General features: G+C 32.9%; 1 protein-coding gene across 1 annotated transcript in view; it reads left to right on the top strand.

Annotated features, from left to right (window-relative positions):
• Positions 1–27,412, top strand: part of ANK2 (ankyrin 2) — a 381,624-nt gene that overhangs the window by 248,636 nt on the left and 105,576 nt on the right. Inside the window, exons 12-22 of the mRNA XM_051967124.1 lie at positions 694–792; positions 1,104–1,202; positions 6,650–6,748; positions 8,923–9,120; positions 13,185–13,283; positions 13,884–13,982; positions 18,089–18,286; positions 21,408–21,506; positions 21,715–21,813; positions 22,848–22,946; positions 24,063–24,161. Of these exons, the coding sequence (XP_051823084.1) occupies positions 694–792; positions 1,104–1,202; positions 6,650–6,748; positions 8,923–9,120; positions 13,185–13,283; positions 13,884–13,982; positions 18,089–18,286; positions 21,408–21,506; positions 21,715–21,813; positions 22,848–22,946; positions 24,063–24,161 (1,287 nt within the window). The remainder of the gene's footprint in view (positions 1–693; positions 793–1,103; positions 1,203–6,649; positions 6,749–8,922; positions 9,121–13,184; positions 13,284–13,883; positions 13,983–18,088; positions 18,287–21,407; positions 21,507–21,714; positions 21,814–22,847; positions 22,947–24,062; positions 24,162–27,412) is intronic.

Below are 27,412 nucleotides of genomic sequence, written 5' to 3'. Positions count from 1 at the left end.
AGGTTTATAATCATATTTCACTGGTAACTCTTAGGAGAATAGCAGAAAATAAATAAGGGAAACAAAAACATGATTTAGGCAAAGAAGGCTATTCATATAGTTTAAAACTTATCTATTTACTAACAAACTTTTTCTTTCCTACAAAGTCTGTGAGGAAAACAAACGTTTTTTGCAATTGACCAATCACAATTTGATTTCTGGCCACTTCTTAGAACTAATGAAAGAACCACTATTGTCAAGCAGCTAGATGGTGCAATGGATAGAGCACCAGCTCTGAAATCAGGAGGATCTGAATTCAAATCCAGTTTCAGACACTTAACATTTATTAGCTGTGTGACCCTGGGACCCCAATTGCTTCATCAAAAAAAAAAAAAAATCTCCATTGTCTTCTTTGCTTCTCCAAAGAGAAAGCCTTCTTCAACTCCCTTTTCAAAAACATGCCAGCATTGGGGCACAAAGGCCAGTTTTCTGTATTTGTTTTTTTGTTTTGTTTTGTTTTTTTTGGGGGGATGTCCAATATCACAGGAGTGCAGGATTGCTGCTATTACCTCCCTGTGTAACTCAGAAGGGTGGGAGCAGCCCTGGTCACACTCTGTGCTGAGGTAACGCTATTGCCTGCAATGTGCCAGCATGGAGTTGTATGATAGTTCTGTATCTGCATGTTTTCAACTAACTTGATTGTCTCCTGCACAGAATGGTTTTACTCCACTGCACATTGCGTGCAAGAAAAACCGCATCAAAGTCATGGAACTTCTGGTGAAATATGGGGCTTCAATCCAGGCTATAACAGAGGTAGAAAATGTTTCAGCTTGTCCAAAAACTCAGCTCCTCTCCTCTCATCTCCTTTTCTATTTTCTCCTCTCCTCCTCTCTCTTTTCCTCTCCTCTCCTCTTCTTTCTTCTCCTCTCTTCTCCTCTCCTCTTCTCTCTTTTTTCTCCTCTCCTCCCCTCTCCCTTCCTCTTCTATCCTTTTCTCCTCTCTTTCCCCTCCTCCTTTTGCATATCTTCTCTTCTTTGTTTTTACTCCAGCTTTCTTTATCTAAAAAAGCCCCCAAGGCCCTCACTTGTGCAGAGGAGTAAAACTACTATTGCTTTGTTTCACAGTCTGGCCTCACACCAATACATGTGGCTGCTTTCATGGGCCACCTGAACATAGTCCTCCTTCTGCTGCAGAATGGAGCCTCTCCAGATGTCACTAACATTGTGAGTATGTCTTGGAATAGAATAACCAGAGAGGGCAAGAGAGAGAGAGAGAGTTCTGCTTGTATGCATAGTCTCATGTGTGTGTGCATGCACCTGTCAAAGTAAGCAGCTAAGTTGCCCGAGAGTTCTTGGTGTCTTGTACTTCTGATTAGTAAGACTTCCAGACATGTATCCAGAAGGCATTTCCTTAGCTTTTGAGAAGGGATAGCTTGGAAATAAAGTCAAAAGCAACCACACAGGAAATGTTGAGTCTCTTGGGACAAATGAGTTAAACAGGCATTTGTCTTAAATGCCCTTATTTAAAAGTAAAACATTTTTAAGCTGCCCTGAAAGTGAAAGAAAGATTGACTAAGATAGAATCAGGAGGAAGCATCATGGTTGCTTGAGGAAAGTGTAATTACAACAAACATTTGTCCAAAAATCAGGATGATATAGTACAATTCTTGAAGCCTGTCAAATAACTAACTAAAGGTAGCCAGTGACCAGGGCATTTTAGTTGAGGACAACTTTCCTCTCTTTTATTGCATTGTGGTAGTTGTTTTCCACTCATCTCCCCCTCATTGTCCCCTTTCCCCACCAATTCTCAAATATGGTGTATCATATTTACCCAAAATAACTGCTTCATATCAGTTTTTCCTGTATAACACAAACCAGCATTAGTTTTCAGATGATTTTTAATTCAGCTACATGTTGGATAGATTAGTTTTCTTCTATTGGCCAAATTGATCTAGCATTTGACCTCATTTTCCTTTCCTTTCTTTTCCTATTTTTATGTCTTATTTTCTTTTTTTTTTTTAAACTTTTAAAAAATCTCTTTACTAAACTAATTTTTTAAATAAACTAAACTTTAATTAATGTCCTCTAATTCTAAAGCTAAATAACTTGCTAAGTGAAATAAATTTACTTTTTCAAAGAAGTTGTTATTTTAAATTTTGAACCATTTACTATTTCAAATTCATATCATAACAATTATTTACCATAAATTTTAATTTTTTTAAATCATCATTATAAATTGTCTCTATTGTCTGTTGCTTCTATATTTTTAGTGTTTCATTCCATTTGGATTGTGAAATAGAATGGCCAGTTTAACTTTTGTGTGTAGTCTTTCACACGTTATTGTTTCTATAGTTTCTGTGTATTTCTAATATGATGCAAATTATTTTATGTTCTTGATGAAATCAACTTTAATAGAATATAATTACCATGTAACCCTTTTTATTCATACTATGATTTGTAAATACCATTTTGAACAGAAACCAAAAGCTTGAATACAACAAATATCACCAAAACTATGAAGTGCTTATTTATACTTCTGTGAAATTCTAGATCATTTATGCTGTGAAAACTTTCATGTAAATTGAAAGCATGATACAAAATCATGTGTCTGTGATTCAATAGAGATTTTACATGGAATCCTATAAAATATTATTTTGGGAGTCTTGCTAAGATCAACACTATAAATGAGATTGTATCACTATATCTTTAGGAAACGTGAGCATATTTATTTTCTCACCAATTTTTTTTTTTTTTGAGGAAAAGTTAATTTTAAGTGGGAGGCAAAATAGTAAATTGAATATATATCATTTGTCAGAGCTTTTAAGTTCAAGATGATATTTACCTGGACAGTTCTGTCTTTTAGATGGGTAATTTTTTTCTTTTTTTGATCTATATGTTTCAAAGTATATGATTTTCCTGTTAATCGAGTAATTTCTAGCCATTTAGAAATCATAGCGTCTGATTGCTGTTTGATGGATTTTGCCCATTCTTCTTCCTAGTAAAAGTGATATATGGTACATAATTTATTTTTCATGTTAAACTAAAATAAATTTTGGGGGGAATTTAAGTGCCTTAAAATACTTAATCATACTCTGGTGTATCATAAACCTAGGGTTGAGAATCATCTCTATAAGGAAATCTTTTCAGGAGAATTCATTCTTTCCCTTTTATTCTTTTCTTTTCCCCTGTCTCAGCTCTACATGTATATATGTTGGAGCTCATATATACACATACACTATACATATTTTAGATACCTGACAATATAGTCTTACTCAAACATTCTTTTCCTTTCCTTTCAATTATAAGGCAGTTGTGATGTAATAGGATGAGTCCTGCAGTCAAAGTCCTGGGTCCAGATTTTGACTCTATTGCCTTTGGCAAATTCCTTAAGTTCAACTATTCTTCCCTCTCCAAGTTTTCTCATCTGCAAAAAGTATAGGTGTAACACCTATATTATCCATCTCACAGGGTTGTTATAAAAAAGCTATCAAATGACATCTGTGAAGTGCTTTGCAAATCGTAAGGCGCAAAAAACCAAAAACTAAAACAAACAAATAAACAAAAATGCCAGCTATCCTTAGAAGGAGATGGGATCTTTAGGATGATAACATCAATAGGAACTCCTATTGATCAAAGATGGGATGTTTGTGAACTCTTCTGAAAAAAAAAAAAAAACAGCTCCAGTGTAATCAAAACTTCTATGAAGCAGATTCAGAAAATATATGGATACTTCCTGCCTGTTTTACTATTTCCAAGTTGGTCAGCTCTCTACCCCAAATGCGCCCCTTTGCCCAGATCATTCGTATGTTGCCTGAAATCCTGTTGCACTACATGATATGATGTGGTCTGTTGTACTTGACAGCTTTTTGGCTTGATGCGGCAATACTGTAACTTGACATCATTGTCAGTGGGATGAGTTTTATCAGCTGACTGATTAGATGGGGTTGGCATTAAACTTGGAACTTGTTTAAGATGTGAGCATATTCATTTTCTCACCAATCTTTTTTTGAGGAAAAGTTAATTCTAAGTGGGAGATAAAATAGTAACTTGAATAATCATTTGTTAGAGCTTTTAAGTTTAAGATGATTTTTACCTGGATAGTTCTGTCCTTTACATGGGTAAATTTTTTTTTTCTTTTATTGATCTATATAGTTCAAATGCTGTAACTAGCTATTATAGTTATAGCTATAGGTAGCAAAGACAATATTTCAAGAACTAGCAATAGATTATTAATAGTCAATAAAATCTAATAGTAGAATAACAAATTTAAGATACCTGTTGCAGACAATTTTTTAAAAATTTTCTTCTTTTCTCAGCAAAACTAGTTTTTAATGGCAAAAAGGAAGAAAGTAAAGAAATTAATATTTTTTTCTGGATATATCTTTCATACACCCACCCAAAGCTAATTTAGTAAAATTAAGAAAAATATGACTAGGTATTATTGGAGAATAATCAGAAAGATACTAACTTAAAATTTAAACCTCAAACCGAGTAAGCTAGTATTATATGTATTTGTGTATATGTATGTATCCATATCCATATATATATATATATATGTATGTATTTATATATATATACATACACATACATAATTTGGCTTTCTCAAATATGATATTAATGGAAAATATGGTAAAAGCAAGAGAGAATTGCTTGAAATGTGCTATAGGTCTACCATACTTCTTTGAATTTATTATTCTATAAAAACAATAACAGCAACAACAACAACAGCAAAAACAAAAAACTGGGCCCTTCCAGAATTTTTGTTTGTTTGTTTGTTTGTTTTGTTTTTTTTTTTTTAATTTTTTATTTAATAATTACTTTATATTGACACTCGTTTCTGTTCCGATTTTTTTTTTCCCCTCCCTCCCTCCACCCCCTCCCCTAGATGGCAAGCAGTCCTTTATATGTTGGATATGTTGCAGTATATCCTAGATACAATATATGTTTGCAGAACCGAACAGTTTTCTTGTTGCTTAGGGAGAATTGGATTCAGAAGGTATAAATAACCCGGGAAGAAAAACAAAAATGCAGATAGTTTACATTCCTTTCCCAGTGTTCTTTCTTTGGGTGTAGCTGCTTTTGTCCGTCATTTATCAATTGAAACTCAGGTCTCGCCCTTCCAGAATTTAAACATATCCTCTGCTTTCACCAGGAAATTTTTAAAGATACGATTTTAAGATTTGATAAAAATGATCAAGTTGTCCTATTACTGGTATTAAAAAATTGACTCTTTTCAATTTTGAGACAGGTGGTCAGTGAATTTGAAGCACTAAGAAATCTTGTGTTTACAAGGAGCAAAAATCTTGAAATACTTAACAATTATAAAATATAGGAGTTGAAACAATGTTAATTTCTAGACAGCACTTCAGAAGAGTTTCTAATTATTTATCCATTCTTCTTAATGTATGGTATTGAACATGAGAAAATATAGAGACTTTTACCATAAAGTATTTGAAATTTGAGACAAATTTTTCTCTTTTAAATATTAACTATTCGTTGATTAAAGGTCTCATGGATCAACAGAGTTTGATGATAATCAGTCCATCAGACCTCTTGTTTTATCTTACCAAATCACTTCTGGATTTCTATTTGTTTAGCTTTTTTTTTTGGGGGGGGGGTTGATAAACCCAAAGTTTTTCATTATAACCCCTGAAATTTGGAAGAAATATGTTGAAGATAGATAGATACTTAATTCTACTTAGGATAAGCCAGAATTATTTTTAAAAATAATTCTGACCTGCATATCTGTTATGGCATTTCCATGCATAACTATAGAATCAGAAGATTCTATCAGAATAGTAAATGAAATGTTGCTAGGCCATCTAGTCTATTCTCCTGCCTTCATTCAGGACTGTATGGCTTTTTTATTTTAAAAGATGGTCAGATATTATAATCCTTTGCAAAGAACATTCCAAACTTGACTGTTATTACTTTCTTTCTTAGATCTAATACTTGTCCTCCCCAATTTCAGCTTAATTCAGCATGCTAAGCACTGTGTCTTAAATGCATGCTCTGATGACCCAAGTCTGTCTAATCTCTGGTGGTCATCCTCTTGACACAGTGAATCTCCCAACAATCCTGACCTGAAGCCAAAATCTAGGAAATCTCTTCAAAGAACTATATATATGTGTAAATATAGGTATAAATGGATGACGAAATATATAGATATAAATGGGTGACTAAAAATATTTTCAAATAGAAAAGGAAAGATTAATGGGAAAGAAAACGAATTAAAATCTATAAAATAAAATAGGATTATAATGGAAATCAATTGAAATAGTTACCAAAATATTAAATACCATAGAAGTTTATGAACTTTAGGATAAGAAACTGCTTTATGGTGCTATGACAAAAATAACTTCACTACAGAATATTTTTATGTTGAGTTTTGACTTTAACTGTCCTACTTCCCAATCTTCTTGGCAAACCATCCTTCTATCCCATTTCCCCTGCTCTGTATATTATGGACTCTGAAGGCTCAGATGAGTTTACAAGTGTGTTATACATTGAAACTATGTTGGGAAAAACAGGTTTCAGATGCTTTTTCTGTAGTCTTTCCACCTAGATCTTCCATTGACATGTTCCTGTATTACAGTGCCATGGACATATTATTTGTGATCTTTGAGAAGAGTAGTTTTATTTGTGATTCAAGACTCTTTGTTTTCTGGCAGCGTGGAGAGACTGCACTACATATGGCAGCCAGGGCTGGGCAGGTGGAAGTAGTCCGTTGCCTTCTAAGAAATGGTGCTCTTGTGGATGCCAGAGCCAGGGTAGGTATCTGGAGTGTTTTTTTTTTTTTTTTTTTAACCATTGTGCAAAGTTTTCTCCATTTAAAGAATGAGGTTATGATCTGACAGTGAGAGCTAAGTACCAGTTTCATGATATACTTTATATCAGTTACCGCCAAGTATATATTAATCACCCTATGTGCAGTCACGGTATTTGTTGCCTTCAATACAATTACCAAAAAAGATCTCTCTCAAGGCGCTTACATCTTAGAAATGGATACAAGAAGTCTATATAAAAATATGTGAATATAATGTGAATAAATAAAAATATATGTATATATTCTCTCACTCTTTAAATCCTCCCACTCTCCACAAAGTGGTTAAATATAAGGTAGCTTGGAATGAAAAGCAGCAGCAATAATGGGGCTTGAGAAAAACTTCATACAGAGAAGATGGTTCATGGATGTAACTTAAAGGAACATAAGACTCTATCAAGCATAAGGAAGGAGGGAAGGCAGTCCAGACCTAGGCTGACCAGTGCAAAGGTCCCTAAGTTGGGTGATGGAGTATTATGAAGATGACAAAGAAGATTTTTGTATTTCGTTTTTCAAAGCATTTATCATCTATTATCTTGTTTATCTTTTAATGTCTTTCTTTCAACAAAAAAAGTACTTATTCATATTCATATATATCAATTTTCATCTATTTGTGCTTCAAAGAAAGCCAAGGAAGTATCTATAACTTTGCCAATCAATTCCTTATAAAATCACTATTCTTATGTTTTCCATTTTTTCTCCTATTCACCTACTTCACCTCCTGTTTTATAAAATGTATTTTATCTTTCTGGACAGGTGTGCTTTTACACATTTGAACTCTCTTATTTCTGAGAATGTAGAAAAGATGTTCTAGATTTGAATCAGTAAAATCTAGGATACTTTAGATTTGTGTCTGGGTTCAGTTACACCACCTGTCAGTTACTAACTTCAAGTCTGTGGATACATCATAACTTATTTTCATTTTCTTTTTGTAAAATGAAGATTTACTGCCTATCTCAAAGGAATATTATGAAGGAAATGCTTTGCAAATTAAGACCTGAACTTTATCTTTTTTTTCTTTCTGAAATGAGATTTATATTGCTCTTACTCCAGTTTTTTTTTTTAAAGTAACTATACACATGTAAGCCATATAACATAGAGCTACAGTTGAGTCAAGAAATCTTTGACTCAAGATTCTGACACGTACTTACAGTCTGTAGGATGACAGTGGAAATCATCTTTTCAGTTTTTCCAGATAACTCTCTAAGACTAATAATGGTAAAACAATTTCAGATCTACATTGATAAAGGAATTTCCTCACCAGAAGCTCTCTACATAGATGAATTCTCAGGTTCATATCATTACCCACATCATCAATAAATATTTCTTGAGTCATGATATTTTTTTAAATTTTTCTTTCCAACTTTTTAATGATTCCCTAAACTTTCTTGGTAAAAGACTTGTTAATCTTTCCCCATAATTTTTGACTGCCTTCAGAATTTTTGGTCTATAAGAATGATAGAATGCCAATTCTAGATTTGGGAGCATTTCCTACCTTTAACAAGCAGATAATACTGCATGTATCTTGAGATATGTTTTCTCTTTTTAATTATTTTCATATTTATCCTTGGATAGATATGTGAGTCTATATTCTTTGGAAATCAAATTTTTACAGTTGATCTGTATGTAAATAAAATGAATGCTGAAACCTGTTTTTACCTCAGAAAAGGCAGAAAAGGGAGCTGTCTTAATTATCAGAAACAAGTAGGAGTGAAAAGAAACATTGATGAAATTCATGGAACTATGTATTTGTTAAAAGTTTATTAACTCTGTATATAAAAATGTACATGCTACAATTGAAAAGAGTTTGCAATCAAGAACACCTGAATTCAAATACTGTTTTACCTCCTTAGTAGATATTTGACTCTGGGCCAGTCACTTAACTTCTCTCAGATGCAACATTCTTATAAGTAAAATGGGAATAATATCTCAAGGGTTATTACAAAAATTTAATGGGATAATACATGTAAAGTGCTTTGTAAAACTTAAAAGAATTATATAAATGAATAATAATGTTAGTAATAGGTAATTGTGGGGTGACATTGTCCCAAAGGCAGTTGGTTAGATTATGTCACTAGAGAATCTTTCTGTCTCTAACTTTTTGCTTGACTTGAGTTGTAGGAGGAACAGACTCCCTTACACATTGCTTCTCGCCTGGGTAAGACAGAAATAGTCCAGCTGCTTCTACAACATATGGCTCACCCAGATGCAGCCACTAAAAATGGATACACACCTCTCCATATTTCAGCCAGGGAAGGCCAGGTAGATGTGGCATCGGTACTTCTGGAAGCAGGAGCAGCTCACTCTTTAGCTACTAAGGTAAGGATACCTTCTGACTGATGAATTCAGACTCCAGAATTAGGCATAGATGTTTAGGACATGACCAAAATAGAAATTTGTTTTACTTGACTTATGCATATTTGTTACAAGAGAACTTTTTTTTCTTTTCAATGATGATGGTTGGTGTAAAGGAGAAAATCCATTTTTATTCATTGAAGAAATAAAATTAAATTCAAAAAAGATATTAAAATAAGTGGTTGAGTAGTTGAAACAATATAGAGAAATCAAGAAGAGATAGGTGTTATGGAAACCACATCTCTAGGATATATCATTATTATTCAGATTCTTTCTTGGGCATCAAAGTCCCAGCTCCAAAGCAAGAAAAAGGCATTATTATACATTATTTCAATGATGTTGGCAATTGAAAACAATTTCTATAATGCCACCCCTAGAATGCTCTATTTCTATTATGACATTGGAAATGTGTTCCTTTGTCCCCCCTCATCCAAGTCCCTCAAGTACAATCTTAACCTGTATATATTAAATTGTAGCCTTAGTATTAAAGGATTAATATTCTATATAATCCTATCACATCCAAGATATTGAATTATAGATATATTATATATATATTGAAATACATATGATATACATATGTTGATATATAATATATAAATATATTGTTTAACATCCTGATTCCATATTCTTTCTTAGATCTTGTCTCTACAATCCCTTTTTCAAGAAATTTGGTTGCAATTTTCCCCTTCATCTAGATATTTACAGCATTCAAGTCATGATAGCTGTACATTTCCACAGTAGAAGTTTTTTAAATACATGACAAATTTCAGAATAAAAATTTCTTAAATTCATGGTTTTATATTACATAAACCAATTAATTCTCTAGTTTGTTTATTTTATAAGTTTGAAATTTTAATATAATAATAGCTGGTGTTCATATGCCACTTTAAGGTTTGCAAAGTGCTTTTAGATCATTGCCTTTTTAGAGTAGCTAAGTCTTTCACAGTTATCTTCATTACAGTATTGCTGTTATGTACAATGTTCTGCTCTCTTTACTTTGCATAAGTTCATTTTTGTCTCCTCAGTTTTTTATGAAACTATTCTGCTTATTTCTTATAGCACAATAGTATTCTATCACCATCACATTCCATAATTTGTTCCCATTGATAGACATTCCCTTCAATTTTCAAAACTTTGCCATCACAAAAAGATCCACTATAATTAATTTGTTTTTTACAAATAGGTCCTTTTTCTTTTTATCTAATCTTTTTGGGATCATGGTATTTCTGGGTCAAAGGGTATATAGTTTTGTAGGTCTTAGAGAATAGTTCCAAATTGTTCTCCACCATGGCTGGACTAATTCACAATTCTTCTATTAATGTATTAATCTCCCTATTCTCAGATTCCCTCCAGCACTTGTCATTTTCCTTTTCTGTTTTATTAGCCAACCTGATGGGTGTGAGGTGGTATCTCAATGTTGTTTTAATTTGTATTTCTCTAATCTATAAATCAACAACACAATAAATAAAGTATTCTTGCCTTTGCAACTGAAAATATAAAAACTCTCCTAGAGAAATCTCCAATGAAAATGGTAAAGAAATGGTGTACATAAAAGAGAAAGAGAATGAAGCTAAGTAACTATGATTTGGAGCATTTTTTTCATATGACTTTGATTGTAGCTTTGATTTCTTCTTCTGAAAACTGCCTATTCATATCCTTTGACCATTTATCAGTTAGAGAGTGGTTCTATTTTTTTATAAAGTTGGCTCAATTTCCTCTATATTTTAGAAATGAGACTTTTCTCAAAGAAATTTGTATGATTTTTTTCCCCTCAGTTTCCTATTTTTCTTTTGCCTGTATTTATTTTGTTTGTGCAAAAACTTTTAAATTTCATGTAATCCAAATTATTTCTTTTGCTTCCCATGATGGTCTCCGTCTCTTGTTTGGTCATAAACTGCCCTTATTTATAGATCCAAAGATCATTTTTCCATGCACACCTAATTTACTTAGGATATTCCTCTTTATATCTTAACCATTTATACATTTTGACCTTATCTTGGTATACAGAATAAAATGTTGGTCTATGCCTACTTTCTGTAAAATTTCTTTCCAGTTATCCCAGCAATTTTTGTCAAATGATGAGTTCTTACTCCAAGCTTATATCTTTGCATTTATCAAACATTACATTACTATGGTCATTTATTATTCTGTATTGTTTACTGATTCATCATTTTATTTCTTAGCCAGCAATAGATTTTTTTTTTCATGATAACCACTTTATTATGTAGTTTGAAATCTGATACTACTAGACCAACTTCATATTTTTTTCATTGATCCTTTTGATGTTCTAGATCTTTGATATTCTACATGTATTCTATTATTATTTTTTTCTAGTTCTATAAAATAATCTTTATTAGTTTGATTGGTATGGCTAAAGCCATTTAGATGGTTTAGATAGTCATAGTCTCAGGCTACAGATCTATCTACATTTCAACATGATGTTCATTATAGTGGGTAGCTATTGATTAGAAATGTAAAACTACACTATATGTTTACGCACAAATGTGTTTAATGAAGGCTATTTACCATTTAGTTGAAAGTAGACTTAAAGAATCCTTGTAAGATAGCACTATGTTTAACAAACTGACTTTAATTATCCTTGTATTTTGACAGAAATTGAATGTAATTTTTGAAGGAATTACCTTGTAAACATAGTACTATTCTTATGAGAAAGAGGAAAACCAGGCATCCAGGATGGGAGATGTTACTGATGTTGGATATTTTTGTCATGTTATTCTTAAGGCCATAGCATAGTTATATCCCCTGGCAATATAAATCAACAACATAATAAAGTATTGCCTTTGCCACAAAAAATATAAAAATTTTTTTAGAGAAATCCTCAGTGGAAATGATAAAATAAATGGTGAACATAAAAGAAAAAGAGAATGAGGCTAAGCAACATGAACAAAATCCTTTTGGATTCTTGAGCCAGAAAAAGATAAGTATAGTTTTGTTTCGTCTGTACTAATTATGCCCATATAAGTAAGACTGAATTAAAATCCATCTTCAGGTACTTAATAGCTATGGCAAGTATGAAAGTTTGCTTCATCTATTTATTTTTTTAATATGTTTGTTTTCAAGAAGGGAAAGTTATTTAATCTTTCAACCTCAGTTTCTGCATCTGTAAAACAGGGATAATGTTAACAACTACTTCTCAATGTTGTAAAGATCAGACATGAGATAATATGTATAAAGTGCTTTGCAAACCATAAAGTACTATATTAATGCTAGATATCATTCTTATTTATTTTTTATTAAAGCTTTTTAATTTTCAAAATGTATGCATGAATAATTCTTCAGCATTAGCCCTTGCAAAAACCTGTGTTCCAATTTTCTCCCCTTTCTTCCATACCCTCCCCTAGGTGACAAGTAGTCCATATATGTTAAACATGGTAGAAATATATGTTAACTCCAATATATGCATACATATTTATACAATTACCATGCTACAGAAGAGAAAAAGTGAAGCAAAATAAAATGCAAGCAAACAACAACAAAAAGAATGAAAAATGCTATTTTGTGAACCATACTCAGTTCCCACAGTCCTCTCTCTGAGTGTAGATGGCTCTCTTCTTCACTGAACAATTGGAACTAATTTGAATCATCTCATTGTTGAAGAGAGATATATCATTCTTATTTCTATCCCATACTTTGCGCATAGTATGCATCTAATACATATCAAATTCTGACACTAATATCAGTCTGTTAAAGTATATGAACATCAAAAGTCAAAATTTGATTCTATAAATTTATTCCTAAATATGTATTTTTCTTTTAAATCCAAGTTTATCCTGAGCTTCTTATTTTAAACTTCTTTTCTCTCCCCCCCCCCCTTTTTTAAAAGACCTTGTTTATTGGTAATGGAAATAATGTTTACTTGTCTTTTCCTAAATACATTTTAAATTCATCATTTGGGTCAGGCTGATTTTTTATTGACTTATTTAAAAGCTACTGGAGTAAAAATTCCATTTTCTTCCCTGCCTGTACCTTCTTCCCTTCTGTTGCTCCATTCTTTTTCACATTTTCAGAAAGGATTTACACCACTTCATGTAGCTGCAAAATATGGAAGCCTAGATGTGGCAAAACTGCTCTTTCAACGTCGTGCTTCCCCAGATTCCGCTGGCAAGGTAAATGTATTTGGCATGAGATACGTTGGAAGAATGAGAAGTTTATAGATCTTGTAATTATCAGGATCATCCTGTGATTAAAGGTCTTTTACACTTTAAATATGCAATATATTGAATTATAGAAGAAAAGCTATAATGGATTATTTCTCAACACTGAGGTAGAGAAACCAATTTTTAGTATCTGTCAAACAAATTAGAAAACAAACAAAAATACCCCACAAACATTGTAAATGGGCTGACAGTGGAGAAAGAACTCTTGTTTTCCAAAGCTGCAAGGTAACTGAAACCTCAGTGGTTCCAGCTTCACATTTTTAATCTTTGGTTTAGAATTTTTAAAATAGCTTGTTAGTTTCCTTAGTTGTTTCTCAGCAAGGTACAGTGTGCTTCATTGCAGTTTTATTTTGGTTTCAAATGAAGTTTCCCATACAAAAATATTCTGTAATTGTTCATTGTTCATCTCTTTAGTTCAGTGTGTTTTTTGGTTAATCTATTAACATGAACTTAATCAGTATCAGTTTTGTTTTTCATAATGGCTCCTAGCAGCTTCAGTGCAACTATTAACAATTTATTAATGCTCAAACATAAACACACCCTCTACAGAATGGCCTCACCCCACTCCATGTTGCTGCTCATTATGACAACCAGAAAGTGGCACTGCTGCTACTGGAGAAAGGTGCATCTCCTCATGCCACTGCCAAGGTGAGATATTTATTGGGGCTAACCATACTTTTATAGGGTCACTGGGGTTTGTGTTGTAGGTCACGTGAATTGGTCCAGAAACATTAGGTTGAATTGTACTCAGAAATAACAGGGGCAACAAAGTGCTGCCCTCCCAACATTTGTGAATTCTGTTCTAGAACAAATTCACAGGCTGGTTTTGATAATTAGTTCAGGGTCCAAGGAGAAATTCAAAAAGAAGCGTGTGTCCTCTCTTCCATCTTGGCTCCGCCTCCTCCAGCATGTTGTATAGTTGCTGATAATTATTAATAATCCTAGTGTTTTGTGCATTAATCAGAGCATATATAGAATATTGGGTTTAGTTCTGTTCACTATGTTGTAAGAGGTTGGAAATCGGAATATTGAGGGGCATTTCAGGAACTTTTGGGGAAATTAATGATTATTTAATCATGGAAAAGAAATTAAAACAAAAAATACTTATGATCAATGGATTGTTGATGTAGATCAAAGAACTGACTTATTTGTTTTGCTTCCAAGTACTGGTACTAGTGAGTAGAAGTTATAAGGAGGTGGATTCTAACTCAATAAGGGAAGAAAATGGCTCTAACAGCTGTCAAAAAATTAAATGGATTTCTCAGTAAGTAGTGATATCCCCATTATATAAAGTAGTTAATCAGAAGCGGTAAATTTTGATATGTTGTCTCATTATTGTCATTCTCTTGGATGAAATTATTAATTATGTCTATGATTTGCTATTTCACCCATTCATTCTTTAGGATGAGATTGTTTGGTTTCCATTTTTTTTTTTTTTGGTCTATTTTTCCCTGGCTTTTTATTGAACGTAATTTTTATTGCTTTGTGAGCTGAAAAAAAGTGAATTAACTATTTCTGCCTTTCTGTATTTGAATTTGAGGTCTTTTACATCCTAATATATGGTCACTTTTTGTATAGGTTCTATGAACTGCTGAGAAGAAAGTGTACTCCTTTCTGTCTCCATTCAATTTTCTCCAAAGTTCTCTCATACCTAACTTTTCTAGTATTCTATTTACCTCTTTAACTTCTTTCTTATTTATTTTGTGGTTTGATTTATCTAGTTCTGAGAGAGCAACATTGAGATCTCCCACTATTATAGTTTTGCTATCTATTTCTTCTTGCAGCTCCTAACTTCTCCTTTAGATTCCATGTTATACCATTTGATGCCTATATTTAGTATTGATATTGCTTCATCATCTATGGTACCCTTTAACAAGATATAATTTCTTTCCTTATCTTTTTAAATTAGATCAATTTTTGCTTTTGCTTGATCTGAAATCAGGATGGCTACCCCTGCTTTTTTTTTACTTCATCTGAAGCATAATAGATTCTGCTCTAGCCTTTTACCTTTACTCTGTATTATTCTGCTTTAAATGTGTTTCTTGTAAACAACAATATTGTGGGATTCTGGCTTTTAATCCAGTCTGTTATTCACTTCTGCTTTATGGGAGAGTTCACCCCATTCACATTTATGGTTAAAACTACTAATTCTGTATTTCCCGCAATCAATTTATACATGCACTCTCTATATAATATATTTTATATGTTATATGTTATATAACATATAACCCATAACAGAAATATAGTTCTCAAGAGTTCTTTTTACTTTTTTATCCTTCTCTTGAGTCATATATTTGGAGGTCAAATTTTTTTGTTTAGCTCTGGTATTTTCATCACAAATACATGGAATTCACCTGTTTTAGTGAATACCCATCTTCTTCCCTGGAAGAAAATGCTTAGTTTAGTGGGGTAATTTATTTTTGGTTGCATTCTAAGTTTTTTTTGCTTTTCAGAATATCAGATTCCAGGTCCTTTGATCCTTTAATGTGGAAGCTGCTAGATGCTGAGTAATCCATATTGTGGTTCCTTGGTATTTGAATTGTTTTTTTTCTAGCTGCTTGTAATATTTTTTCCTTGATGTGATAGTTCTGAAATTTAACCACAATATTTCTTGGAGTTTTAATTTTGGGGTCTCTTTCAAGAGGTATTTGGTGAATTCTTTCAGTGGCTATTTTACCTTCTGATTCTATGACATCAACGCAGTTCTCTTTGATAGTTTCCTGAAAAATAGTGTCTAGGCTCTTTTTTTCATCATGGTTTTCAGGGAGTCCAACAATCCTTAGATTATCACTCCTGGATCTATTTTCCAGGTCAGTTGTTTTCTCAAGTAGGTATTTTACATTTTTTTCTATTTTTTCATTTTTTTTGATTTTGCTTGACTGATTCTTGATGTCTTATCAAGTCACTCATTTCACTTTGGTCAATTCTGATTTTTAGTGAATTATTTTCTTCAGTTACTTTTTTTTACTTCCTTTTATATTTGTCCAATTGAGTTTTTAAATGAGTTGTTTTGTTCTACGAAAAATTTTTCCCTCGTTTCACAAATTCTATTTTTAAGGCATTATTTTCTTTTTCCACTTCACAAATTCTGTTTTCCTGGAAGTATTTTACCTTTTCCAATTCATAAAATCTGTTTTCCTGGGAGTTCTTTACTTTTTCCATTTCACAAATTCTGTTTTTCAGGGAGTTGTTTTCTTTTTCCACTTTATCAAATCTATCTTATGAATTACATGCCTTTTCCAATCTCTCTTGCAGAGTTTTCCTTTCCTTTCTCCATTTTTCTTCTAGATTTCTTTTGAGATCCTTTTTAATTTCTTCTAGGAGAGCCTTGTAAGGTGGGCACCAGATTACATCACCCTTTGGGGCTTCATCTGAACACAATTTGCTTTTAGTCTCCTTAGGGTTTGTAATCTGTTCTTTTTTATCACCATAGAAGTTATCTATAGTTAGAGTTCACTTTGCCTTTTTACTCTTTTTTTTTTTTTTTTTTAAATTAGAATCTGCTTTTCAGGCAAGGGAAGTTTTTCAAGCTTCCTCTATAGGCACCAGCAAAGTGGTAGTAAAGTGGCAGTGGCTGTGCTGGGATCGTGCTGAGTCACTCCTGGTGTTAGGAGGGTGTGGCCAAGTTCCATGAGATTGGTGCTTTGGGGTTCACTCTTTATCTTCTTTGTGTTGGATATTTTATAAGTTCTCTGTTGATCTATTTGGCTTTGCAACCAGGGTAGAGTAGCCAACACTGTGGTAGAGTCCTCCCCATAGATTCTCTACTGCACAGGAGTCTGCACTGCCTGGCAGAGACCGCTCCCCACCCTGGGTCTGCTCAGTGTGTGCTGGCATCCTGTGCCTGGCCACCTCCCTGTGCCCAACCAGAACAGACCTTTTCTGATGATCTTCAAAATTATCTTCTGTTGTTAATTTGCTGCCCTCCCAACATTTGTGAATTCTGTTCTAGAACAAATTCACAGGCTGATTTTGATAATTAGTTGAGAGTCCAAGGAGAAATTCAGAAAGAAGCGTGTGTCCTCTCCTCCATCTTGGCTCTGCCTCCTCCAGCATGTTGTATAGTTGATAATTACTCATAATCCTAGTGTTTTGTGCATTAATCAGAGCATATGTAGAATATTGGGTTTAGTTCTGTTCACTATGTTGTAAGAGGTTGGAAATCGGAATGTTGAGGGGCCTTTCAGGAACTTTTGGGGAAATTAATGATTATTTAACCTGTAAAAGAAATTAAAACAAAAAATACTTATGATCAATGGATTGTTGATGTAGACCAAAGAATTGACTTATTTGTTTTGCTTTCAAATACTGGTACTAATGAGTAGAAGTTATAAGGAGGTGGATTCTAACTCAATAAGGGAAGAAAATGGCTCTAACAGCTGTCAAAAAATTAAATGGATTTCTCAGTAAGTAGTGATATCCCCATTATATAAAGTAGTTAATGAGAAGCTTGGTTGGTTATTTCTTAGGAAGATGGTAGAAAAAACTTCTCCTAAAGATGATTGATTGGATTCAATGATTTATAAGTTCTCTTCCTCTTCTGATTATATGAATGGAGAACATGTGATATATTAGAAAAATTTAGAATTTAAAAATTCAAGCTTAAAATCACATTCTGTAACTCAACACCTTTCTTGCCTTCTGTGTCTTCATTTATAAAATGAAGGGACTGGATTAAAAACCTCTGAAGTCCCATCCATCTTGAACTGAAATGACCAGATTATACAGAAAGACTTCTTGCTTTTTTCCTCTAGAATGGCTACACTCCATTGCATATTGCTGCTAAGAAGAATCAGATGCAGATAGCTATCACATTATTGAATTATGGAGCAGAAACCAGCATTGTGACAAAGCAAGGGGTCACTCCACTTCACCTGGCCTCTCAGGAAGGCCATACTGACATGGTAACCTTGCTCCTAGATAAAGGATCTAACATCCACATGTCAACTAAGGTAATTTGTTTTTGCCATTGTTAAAAAAAAGAGAAAGAGAGACTGCTAGTAAAAATATAGATTAAAAAAAAATATGTATTATAAACTATGTACCAAAATAACATATGCATACCTATTACATAAATACAGTCACAATTGTATTTATATATTCTATTTATGTATGGCATACACATATATACAATGCATGTACACACAATATATAAATATAATTATGTAATTATATATTGTTTTACTTATATATAAAATATATGCATACATGTATATATGCAAATTCATATATATGCATATACATTGTTCGATTTCTGATTCCATTCAATGTTGATTCTTTTTGGCTTAGTTGAGTCTCATACTAAATTTTTTGAAGAGTTTTCTTTTTTCCATTCTTCACTGCTTCGTTTTGCTTATAACTTCCACCACCATCTTTTATAATATTATACAAATGAGCTTATATCTAAAGTTAGTTTTTCCATTGTCTGCTATATCTTTTCATTTTGTAGAGATCGATTTTTTTCTGGGTAGAAGTGTTTGGGTTCTTTTGTTTTTTCTTACTATCATTATTATTAATTTACCTCAGTTGACTAACTTATGTGAGAAATATTGTTCCATCATTTTCAGTCATGTCCAACTTTTCATGATTTTATTTGGGGTTTTCTTTGCAGAAATACTGCAGTTGTTTAGCACTTCCTTCTCCAGCTCATTTAACAGATGAGGAAACTGAGGCAAACACAGTTAAATGATTTGCTCAGAATCACACAGTAGTGTTTGAGGCCAGATTTCAACTCCAGAAGAGGACTCTCCCTGATTCCAGGACTAGTCTTGTCCTTTGTCCCTCTATCCTCTATTCTTAATAATAATAATAATAAATTAAAAATAATAATTTTGGGGAAACAATGTAAATGTAAAATACTACCAAAAATTGTATTAGTGTTTTATCTTTCTACTACATTGTAGACCCATTGAGGATAAAGAGAGTATTTTAGCTTCATTTTAAAACTCTCTGGTAAATAGCATAATATTTTGTTATATTTTAGACAATAAATATTTGTTATTGCATTATATTTATATTTGTACTTGTATTACTTCTACTAGGTTATAAATCATTCAGTGGTAGCAAATGTGTTTTATTCTTCTTTTGTTTCATGGTGCATAGCTCAGTGTTTTGCATATAGTAGGCCCTTGAAAATAGGTATTGAAGGAATTTTTCCATTTGAGGAAAATATGCTGGAATAGAATTATAGGCATTTCATGATATGTTTTCTGATAATAGTATTTTTAAGTGGAAAAAACAACTATGATTTTAATTGCCTACTTCTAATCTGCTCTATATTTTTTTTGTTGTTGTTTACATGCATGATCTGTCTGTTAAGATGTGTTTTCTTTAGGATTTTTGAGATATCTGTCATGGAACTTAGCAGTTAAAAAAATGGATTCTGAATCACATAGGAATGATATTTTTTTTAGGAGTAATTCTGGTGTTAGACATTGTGTACTCCAACCTAGGTTCTAATATATATGTAGTTAAATTAAAACTAATTAAAAATTTAATGAGGAAAATATTTGATAATGTCTGGATATTTATATAATTAAGACAAGTTGAAGATTGTTTTATGTTCTTTTGTATCACAATAAAATAATGGTAAAATACTTTGTATAAATAACCCAGTGAAGATATTTGACAGAATATGAGCTTTCCCAAAATATATTTTAAATATGAACCAAATAAAATATCAAACTTTACAAATGAGAAACTGTCCATAGCAAGCACTATCTTTCAAGACTCCCTTTGTATCCATTCTTTATTAAATCATACTCTTAACAAATCTGTTAAGTAAACAGTTCTGGACTTTTCTAGTTCTGCTCAATCAGTTGTAATTGAGGCAGGGAGATTTTTATAATTTCTTTTTTGCTTCTACTAGGAGTATCTTGAATTTATTTCACCAACAGAAGCCCAATTGATGTAGTAAATTACAAATCATCCTTAGACTGGCAGTGTTTTCAAAGATAAAAAGGTTAAACAATTTTTTATGAAAATAGAGCAAGCTACAAAAGCACAACTTGCTATTAAAATGTTCATTTTCTTAGATAGTTAATGATTAGTTAACTCATCATCATTTCAAGGACCCATGATTGATAGTATAGGCAACTAGTTTTCACAGTGGATAGGGTACTTGGTCTGGAATTGGGAAGGCCTGCTTTCAAATGTGACCTTATGGCACTTACTGATCATGTGACTTTGAACAAATCATTTAAGTCTACCTTCCTCAATTTCCTTAATTGTAAAATGGAAATAATAATTGCATCTACCTCCCACATTGTTATGAGATCAAATAGATACTTGTAAAGGATTTAGAACCATACCTGGTACATACAGCCTAGTTAATAATGTTTGTTAACTTACTTTCACTGACAGATAATCCTTTCTGTTACTTAGATCACAGATATTAAACATGCTGCCCAGACCACAACATATATTAAATTACTCAGTGCAGACCGAGCCAGATTAAAATGTAATTGAGAAATATTTAACAAAATAAATAAAATACAAAGTTAGATAACACATTTTAAAACTACATCAGTATATGCCCCAGGGATATCCTTATATACAGATTAATGCTTCCCATTTCTATTTAGGTATGACATCACTGACTTTGATAATCTTGTTAGTTACAACTTCCAATTATAGCATGTGTGCATATTGTTTTAAATTAATTTCTTGACATTGTGTTTGATCATTGATGCTGATATAGCTATTTTATTAATTATTCCCATAGTTATTAAAATGTAAGCCAGGTTTTCTTTTTAAATTATTTATGTGAATAAAGTGAGAACCAGATGGATTTGAGATGAGAAGTATTTAATAGCTTCATTAATGGAGCTATTTTAAAGCTTTACAATGATAACATAAGTGGTACCTGCAGAAAATACATAATGTTTGTTAAAAGTGTTGCTTTTTGCTAATCAGGAAATTCAACTTGAGAGGAGAGGGATGTTGCTTATGAGATTCTCTTATATGTAAACAAATTTTTTTTATATTTAAAAGTTTTTTTTCTTTCCGAATTCATTAAATTTGAGAAACCAAATCTCCTCACGTGCTTAATTCAAATTTTCTTTTGTTCTCTAGAGTGGGCTGACATCCTTGCATCTTGCAGCTCAAGAGGATAAAGTGAATGTTGCTGAAATCCTTACTAAGCATGGGGCCAACAAGGATGCTCAGACTAAGGTAAATCAAAAGATGATAATGGAATGTATTACAGGATCCCATTTTCAGGTTGGAGAAATAAAGAACACATATATTGAAGCTGTGAAATAGCTGAGGATAGCCTTTCTCTTTTATTTCTGCTACCTGCTCTGGAAATATTTTGAATTTGAAGTCTTATAAAAAATATTCAGAGTACTTATACTGTATTTTTTTTCTTTATTCATTACAGCTTGGTTATACTCCTTTGATTGTGGCTTGCCATTATGGAAATGTAAAAATGGTCAACTTTCTTCTGAAGCAAGGAGCAAATGTCAATGCAAAAACCAAGGTAAAATTCTTGGAGAGGTCCTTTTTCCCCCCTATCCCCTACTATAGTAAGATATAGTATTTTCATTTATATACTATAGTAGGATATAGTATTTTCATTTATATAGCACTTACCTCTTAACCACTTCTGGACAGTTTGAAGAGGTTTGATTTTTTTTTTTTAATTTTCATTTTTGGTCTATGCATTTTTAATATGGGTTTCTAAGTAATATTTGCAATTTGTTGACTTTCATGCCAATAAGTTTCATTAACTAGGAGGTTCTTTAAAGCTCTAAAGAGGGTATGTTAAACTGTGGGGTAGAATAACTACTTGAAATAGATTCAAATGGGAGAATGTTTTGTCAGATTTTGTGTTGCTTCAAGCCCCCTTTCCCTTTACAAAAATACATTCCAGAAACCTAGATTCCTTTTTCATTTTTAGTGGGCTATGTCACACTAGGAATCATCTTATAGACATGCTCAATGAAGCAGTGATACGTTGTCTGGACAGAAAGTTAAAATATAAGACAGAATTGACAATAGTCACAAGTATTTCTAGAGTATTTTAAGGTTTCCAAAGTAGATTTACATAAATTTTCTTTTATGAACTATGATGTAGAGAGCATAGTTTTTTTTTTTTCCTCCAATGTACCTATATTTGATTCTCATAATGTTTCATATTTTTTAATCAACTTCTAATTTTAAAGAGTTATCTTCAGACTCTGAGATATATGTCTTTTCCAGTCACACAACTAATATGTGTTAAGAGGAAATATTCACACCTAGTTTGCTTGACCGCAATTCTAACATGGCTTGCACCATGTCGAGCTGCTCCTTAACCCCAAACATTTCTTGAAATTGTCATAGTAAAAAACCCTATTTAAAGCAAATAGTTAAGCATATGAATTCAGCCCAAATAGGAAAAAAAAAATCACCCCTTAATTTAACTAGTGCTGTGAAGAATATTGTTATCAGTCAACCAGGTGTTGATTAAGTTCTGAATGCTAATACTCTTTTCCCCCTCCCTCTCTCCTAACTGGTGACTATGACTGCCAGAATGGCTACACCCCTCTGCATCAAGCTGCTCAACAAGGCCATACTCACATCATCAATGTACTTCTCCAGCATGGAGCCAAGCCAAATGCCATTACCACTGTAAGAAAAAAAAATGTGTCAAGATCAGGAATTCTTAATCTATGTGAACTGTTTTTTGTTTGATTTGTTTTTTGTTTGTTTGATAACTCTATTCTAATATGGTTTCCTTTGTATTCCTATGAATTAAACATTATTTTTTTCCTTTTGAAAGAGGGTTTGTGGGCTTAAGCAGCTTGTTAAAGGTAGTTAAAGTTAGGGGGATTCATGACACAAAATTTAGGCATTCCTACCAAGCGTAGCTACTATTAATCTTCCCTAGCTGATCAGGGTTAGTTCATGTCATAGCTGACCTCAATTCATCCTTGTAAAGCAAACCAAATTCCCAACAAAGTTGAACTGCCAAAGAAAACCTTTACTGAAATCATACTTAGAGTTAAGTGGGAGATTTTTGCCTGATGGAGAACAGTTTGATTGACTCCATTATTTCTTCTCTGGAGAGCCAGTCTTTTACTTGGGTCATATTGAATGTGTTTTGCTTACAGCTGGCTATCAGGTGTGGGAACATATTTCCTCTAGTCTTTCTAGCAACTAGAGCAGCTTAAGATCTCTCAAATCTTAAGCAAAGTCCCATTGTCCAAGGAACCATTTAAAATGTAAATTAACCTATGCCATTTAGCTAGAATCTCTTGTGGTTCAGGCTGAATTCTTTTGTTTTTAGTTTTTGCCTGGTGAGCTCTTAGAGGGCTGTATCTAAGGATTTCACTGTATTCCCCAAGGCAATATCAGATCTACAACAAATGTTGTAATAGCTAATGAAAAAGTTAACTTCCCACGTGCTAAGTTTCTCTCTCTTAAATTTACTAGGCATACTTGTAGTTATGACACATTATTTGTAAGAGATACTTGATAACTTCAGGGTTAAAGCATTAGAATACTTTTTTATTAGAAATAGCAGGCAGATGTAAGTATGTTATGTTCCCATGGTGACTGGAACTATAGTCTAAAGAAGTTACAAAGACACATTCAGATATAATGGTAAAAACCAGTGATTTTCCTAAGCTGTGCCTAGTTTTGGATGGAAATGCTGGCTCAGGCAGAGCTGTGAGTGATCTCATTGGCTCACATATAGTCCTCCCTCTTACTTCTTTCTCTCTCTGTTTCTCCTTTTCTCTTCAGAATGGCAATACTGCCCTAGCCATTGCTAAACGTCTGGGATATATCTCTGTGGTCGATACGCTGAAGGTTGTAACTGAGGAAGTTACCACTACCACAACGGTGAGTGCTCCCTGAATCACAGAGCCTGGGACTCAGAATTGTTTATTTATTTTTCCTTTTTCATTTATAATCTTTGACACTCTTTGGGATTTGAGCTTTTTCTTTTTTTTTTTTCTTTAATAAAAAGTTTAATAATTATACTCACAGAGTCCATGTCAAAGCAATTGAGGCAGAAGTAAAATTCCACACAAAATAGCAACACTTAGCCACCCAAGTGTGAGGAAATTATGTTTTTGCAAATATGTATGTAAGTGTTTTAATACTTAATTTCTTAATGTGTCTTTTAAGCTCTAGTCCTTTTTTTTCTTTTTCTTGTGTTCATGCTGCACAACACCTACAGTTGGTAAAGTGGCATAGCTTTATCACAGCAGGCTCCTTAGTGAGGATTCTATGCCAAGAATTACAGAGATGGGGTGGGGGAGGGGCAAGGGTGAAAAGAAAGGCTGACTTTTTGAAAGCTGGTTTTACTCATATGCATTCAATTGTATTTGTTACTAAATCATGAAAATAAAATTCTTTTCTTCGTATTGTCAAACATAATAGCTTAATTTTAAAGCAGGTTTTATCATTTCATTGGGTGATGAGGTGGTCCTCTCAGGACTCAGTATTTATTTTCTCTTTGTTTTGATTTTTTGAATAAACCTGTTGTCACTTGGGCAAAAACCAATAATTAACATTTGAATTCATTTAGTTCAGGGCAAGTAGTTGACATTCTAGAGACAGATTGTAAAAGAGTAAAGGAGGGCATCGAAGAATGAGTTAGGGTTTTTTTTCCCTTTTAAGTAATGTAACTGTGTTTGCAGCACAGTGGAAGGGAAAAAGTCCTTCAAAAGAGGGCCTCTTGGCCAAAAGCTGAAATGTTATTGTAGTTTGTGTTCATTTGTTCATTGACCTCTTTTTTTTTTTTTTTAAACCTTGAAACTTGGACTTTAAGAACAATAACTATTTAATTTATTTTTTAAACAATGCATTATAAAAAAGTAGGATAGCCTTAAAATATTTAATAGCCCACCAGGATAGTAAGATTGTAAATCAAACTAAGAGAAAATTTTGAACAAATTTCTTTAAATACCCTCAGCCAGGAATGATGCATGCAGAGTTTTAGAACACTTAGTTCTTTTGAGAGATGTGAGAAAAAGGAAAGGGATTTTTCTCTTACATCCTGATACTGAATCTCTGTTGATATACATTGAGAAAGATGAACTGAAACTGGTTGACATATAATTTTAGGAAGATTAGGCTATGATTTATTAATTAACTGCAAGATACAGGCTGAATTTAGATTGGAGATAATAATACAGTTTTGTTTCCCAAGATGAAGCTTTAATACCTTTGGGCAAATGCACTGCAGTGTTTTTAAAAGAGGAAAAGCTGAAACTACTCATTTAAGAATTGTCTTTTTTAAAAAAATCCCATTTTAATTTTTTTTTTCAGATAAAAAACATAATAGGAAAAATTGATTTTCACATCTTGTATTATAACTGTTTGGCCAAATGATACTGATTTACAGTGACTTATCTTACATTATTATTTTTTTTTCTTCCTGGGAAATTTTTTCACTAAATTTCTTGAAAATATACAATCTATACAACACATTAGCTGGCATTCCAGAAATAATGTATAATTTTTTTTTTCAAAATCTTTACTGGCAAGATTTCTCCTATTTCACAAACTAATCTTTAGCTCTTATATTGATACCTACCACAAAGTAATTATAGTAAATGCTGGTTGATAAATAATTTGAATGTATGAATGATTTTAGCTATTCACATCACAATACATATCACAATAGCAATAATGGGAAGCAGATTACATATATGTAGGTTGAAGGAGTCATCACTAGATGATGGATTTGGAATCTCTTTTTTTTTGAGTGGGAGGGTAGATTGGAGAGGGAAGGAAGTGGGAAGGGCAGAAGTGTCCAAGTTAAACAAACCGTTTCTCTAATATAACTACATGACTTACACAACTAGTTCCCAGAAGATATTAGAAGGAAGATATCAGTTGCAGCACATTATTTAAAAAGAAATAGATTCAAGATGATCTGTTTAGAATGCTACTTGATCCAATGTTAAGCATAGTTTTGAAGTGAGGTGGGGTCCCTTTAAGAAACTGTATTTCCTATTGATCTGTGAGTCCTTTCAGATTCCCAGACCCTCCTGGCTGAGGCATATCCTCCCCAAGACAAGTTGTCTTGCATAGCCTTTGATTCACAAATCCTGGTCAAAAAGCATCCCTTTGAATTCTAATAGGAGATCCGGGCTTGTCCCAGTGCCCACTGGATCTGAGCCAACTTAGGCGCTCCCAGCCCCCACTGGTTCTGATCTGCTTGAGATACTCAATAAAATAGCTTCCATCAACTTAGGTCTTTTGTAGATGGACCTTGGTAGCTTACTCAGCTGCCAGGACTTTCTGTCCACTGAGAACTGCATTCTCAGTGCAAAACTCCATTTCCCATAAATCTCACTATAGAAGTCAGTCTCTGGGTAAACTGATTTCTGTCTAACAATAAACTTTCATTTTGCAACTAATATTCGGGAATGAGTGAATTCTTTCACTCCTAGAACCTGTGGCCAATTTAAAGGGGATTCTTAATAACTCTCTTATAACCACTAACTTCTAGACTACCAGGAATCTATACTACTCTATACCTCATCGATCTGGTAGTCTCCCAGAGAGAAATATGGTTCCATTTACATTAAAACTGCTCTTAATGAAGTCTTCTCTGCTCATCTTCTCTGCTTTGCATTTCTATATTTCTAGCTTATATAGAGAATATCATTACTTATATTAAGATTAGAGACATGGTGGAGAGTATGAGGAAGGGGATAAGCATTTTTACAGTACCTACTATATATAACGCATTGTGCTAAGCACTTTTTTCCCTTACAAATATTATCTCATTTGGTCCTCACAACAATCCTGCAAGGTTAAGTACCATTATCACTCTCATTTTGCAGTTGAATAAATTTAGGAAAACTGAGATTAAGTGACTTGCCCAGGGTTACATAGCCAAGAAGTATCTGAGACTGGATTTGAACTCAAGTCTTCCTGATTTCAGGACCAGTATTTTATCCACTATGCCACATAGCAAGGTATGGGCCAAATTGAAAATCATTTTTCAATTAAACAACTGGGTACACAAGCTTTCTCCTGATAATGATGAGAATTCAAACTTGTATACTACAAAGTGTATTTGCCAACAGTGTTCCTATTAATTATATAGGGTTGGTTGTTTTTTTAAGAAATTT

This window comes from Antechinus flavipes, chromosome 6 (assembly GCF_016432865.1).
Source record: "Antechinus flavipes isolate AdamAnt ecotype Samford, QLD, Australia chromosome 6, AdamAnt_v2, whole genome shotgun sequence".
Taxonomy (NCBI): Eukaryota; Metazoa; Chordata; class Mammalia; order Dasyuromorphia; family Dasyuridae; genus Antechinus; species Antechinus flavipes.
This window is presented reverse-complemented; position numbering and strand designations above follow the sequence as displayed.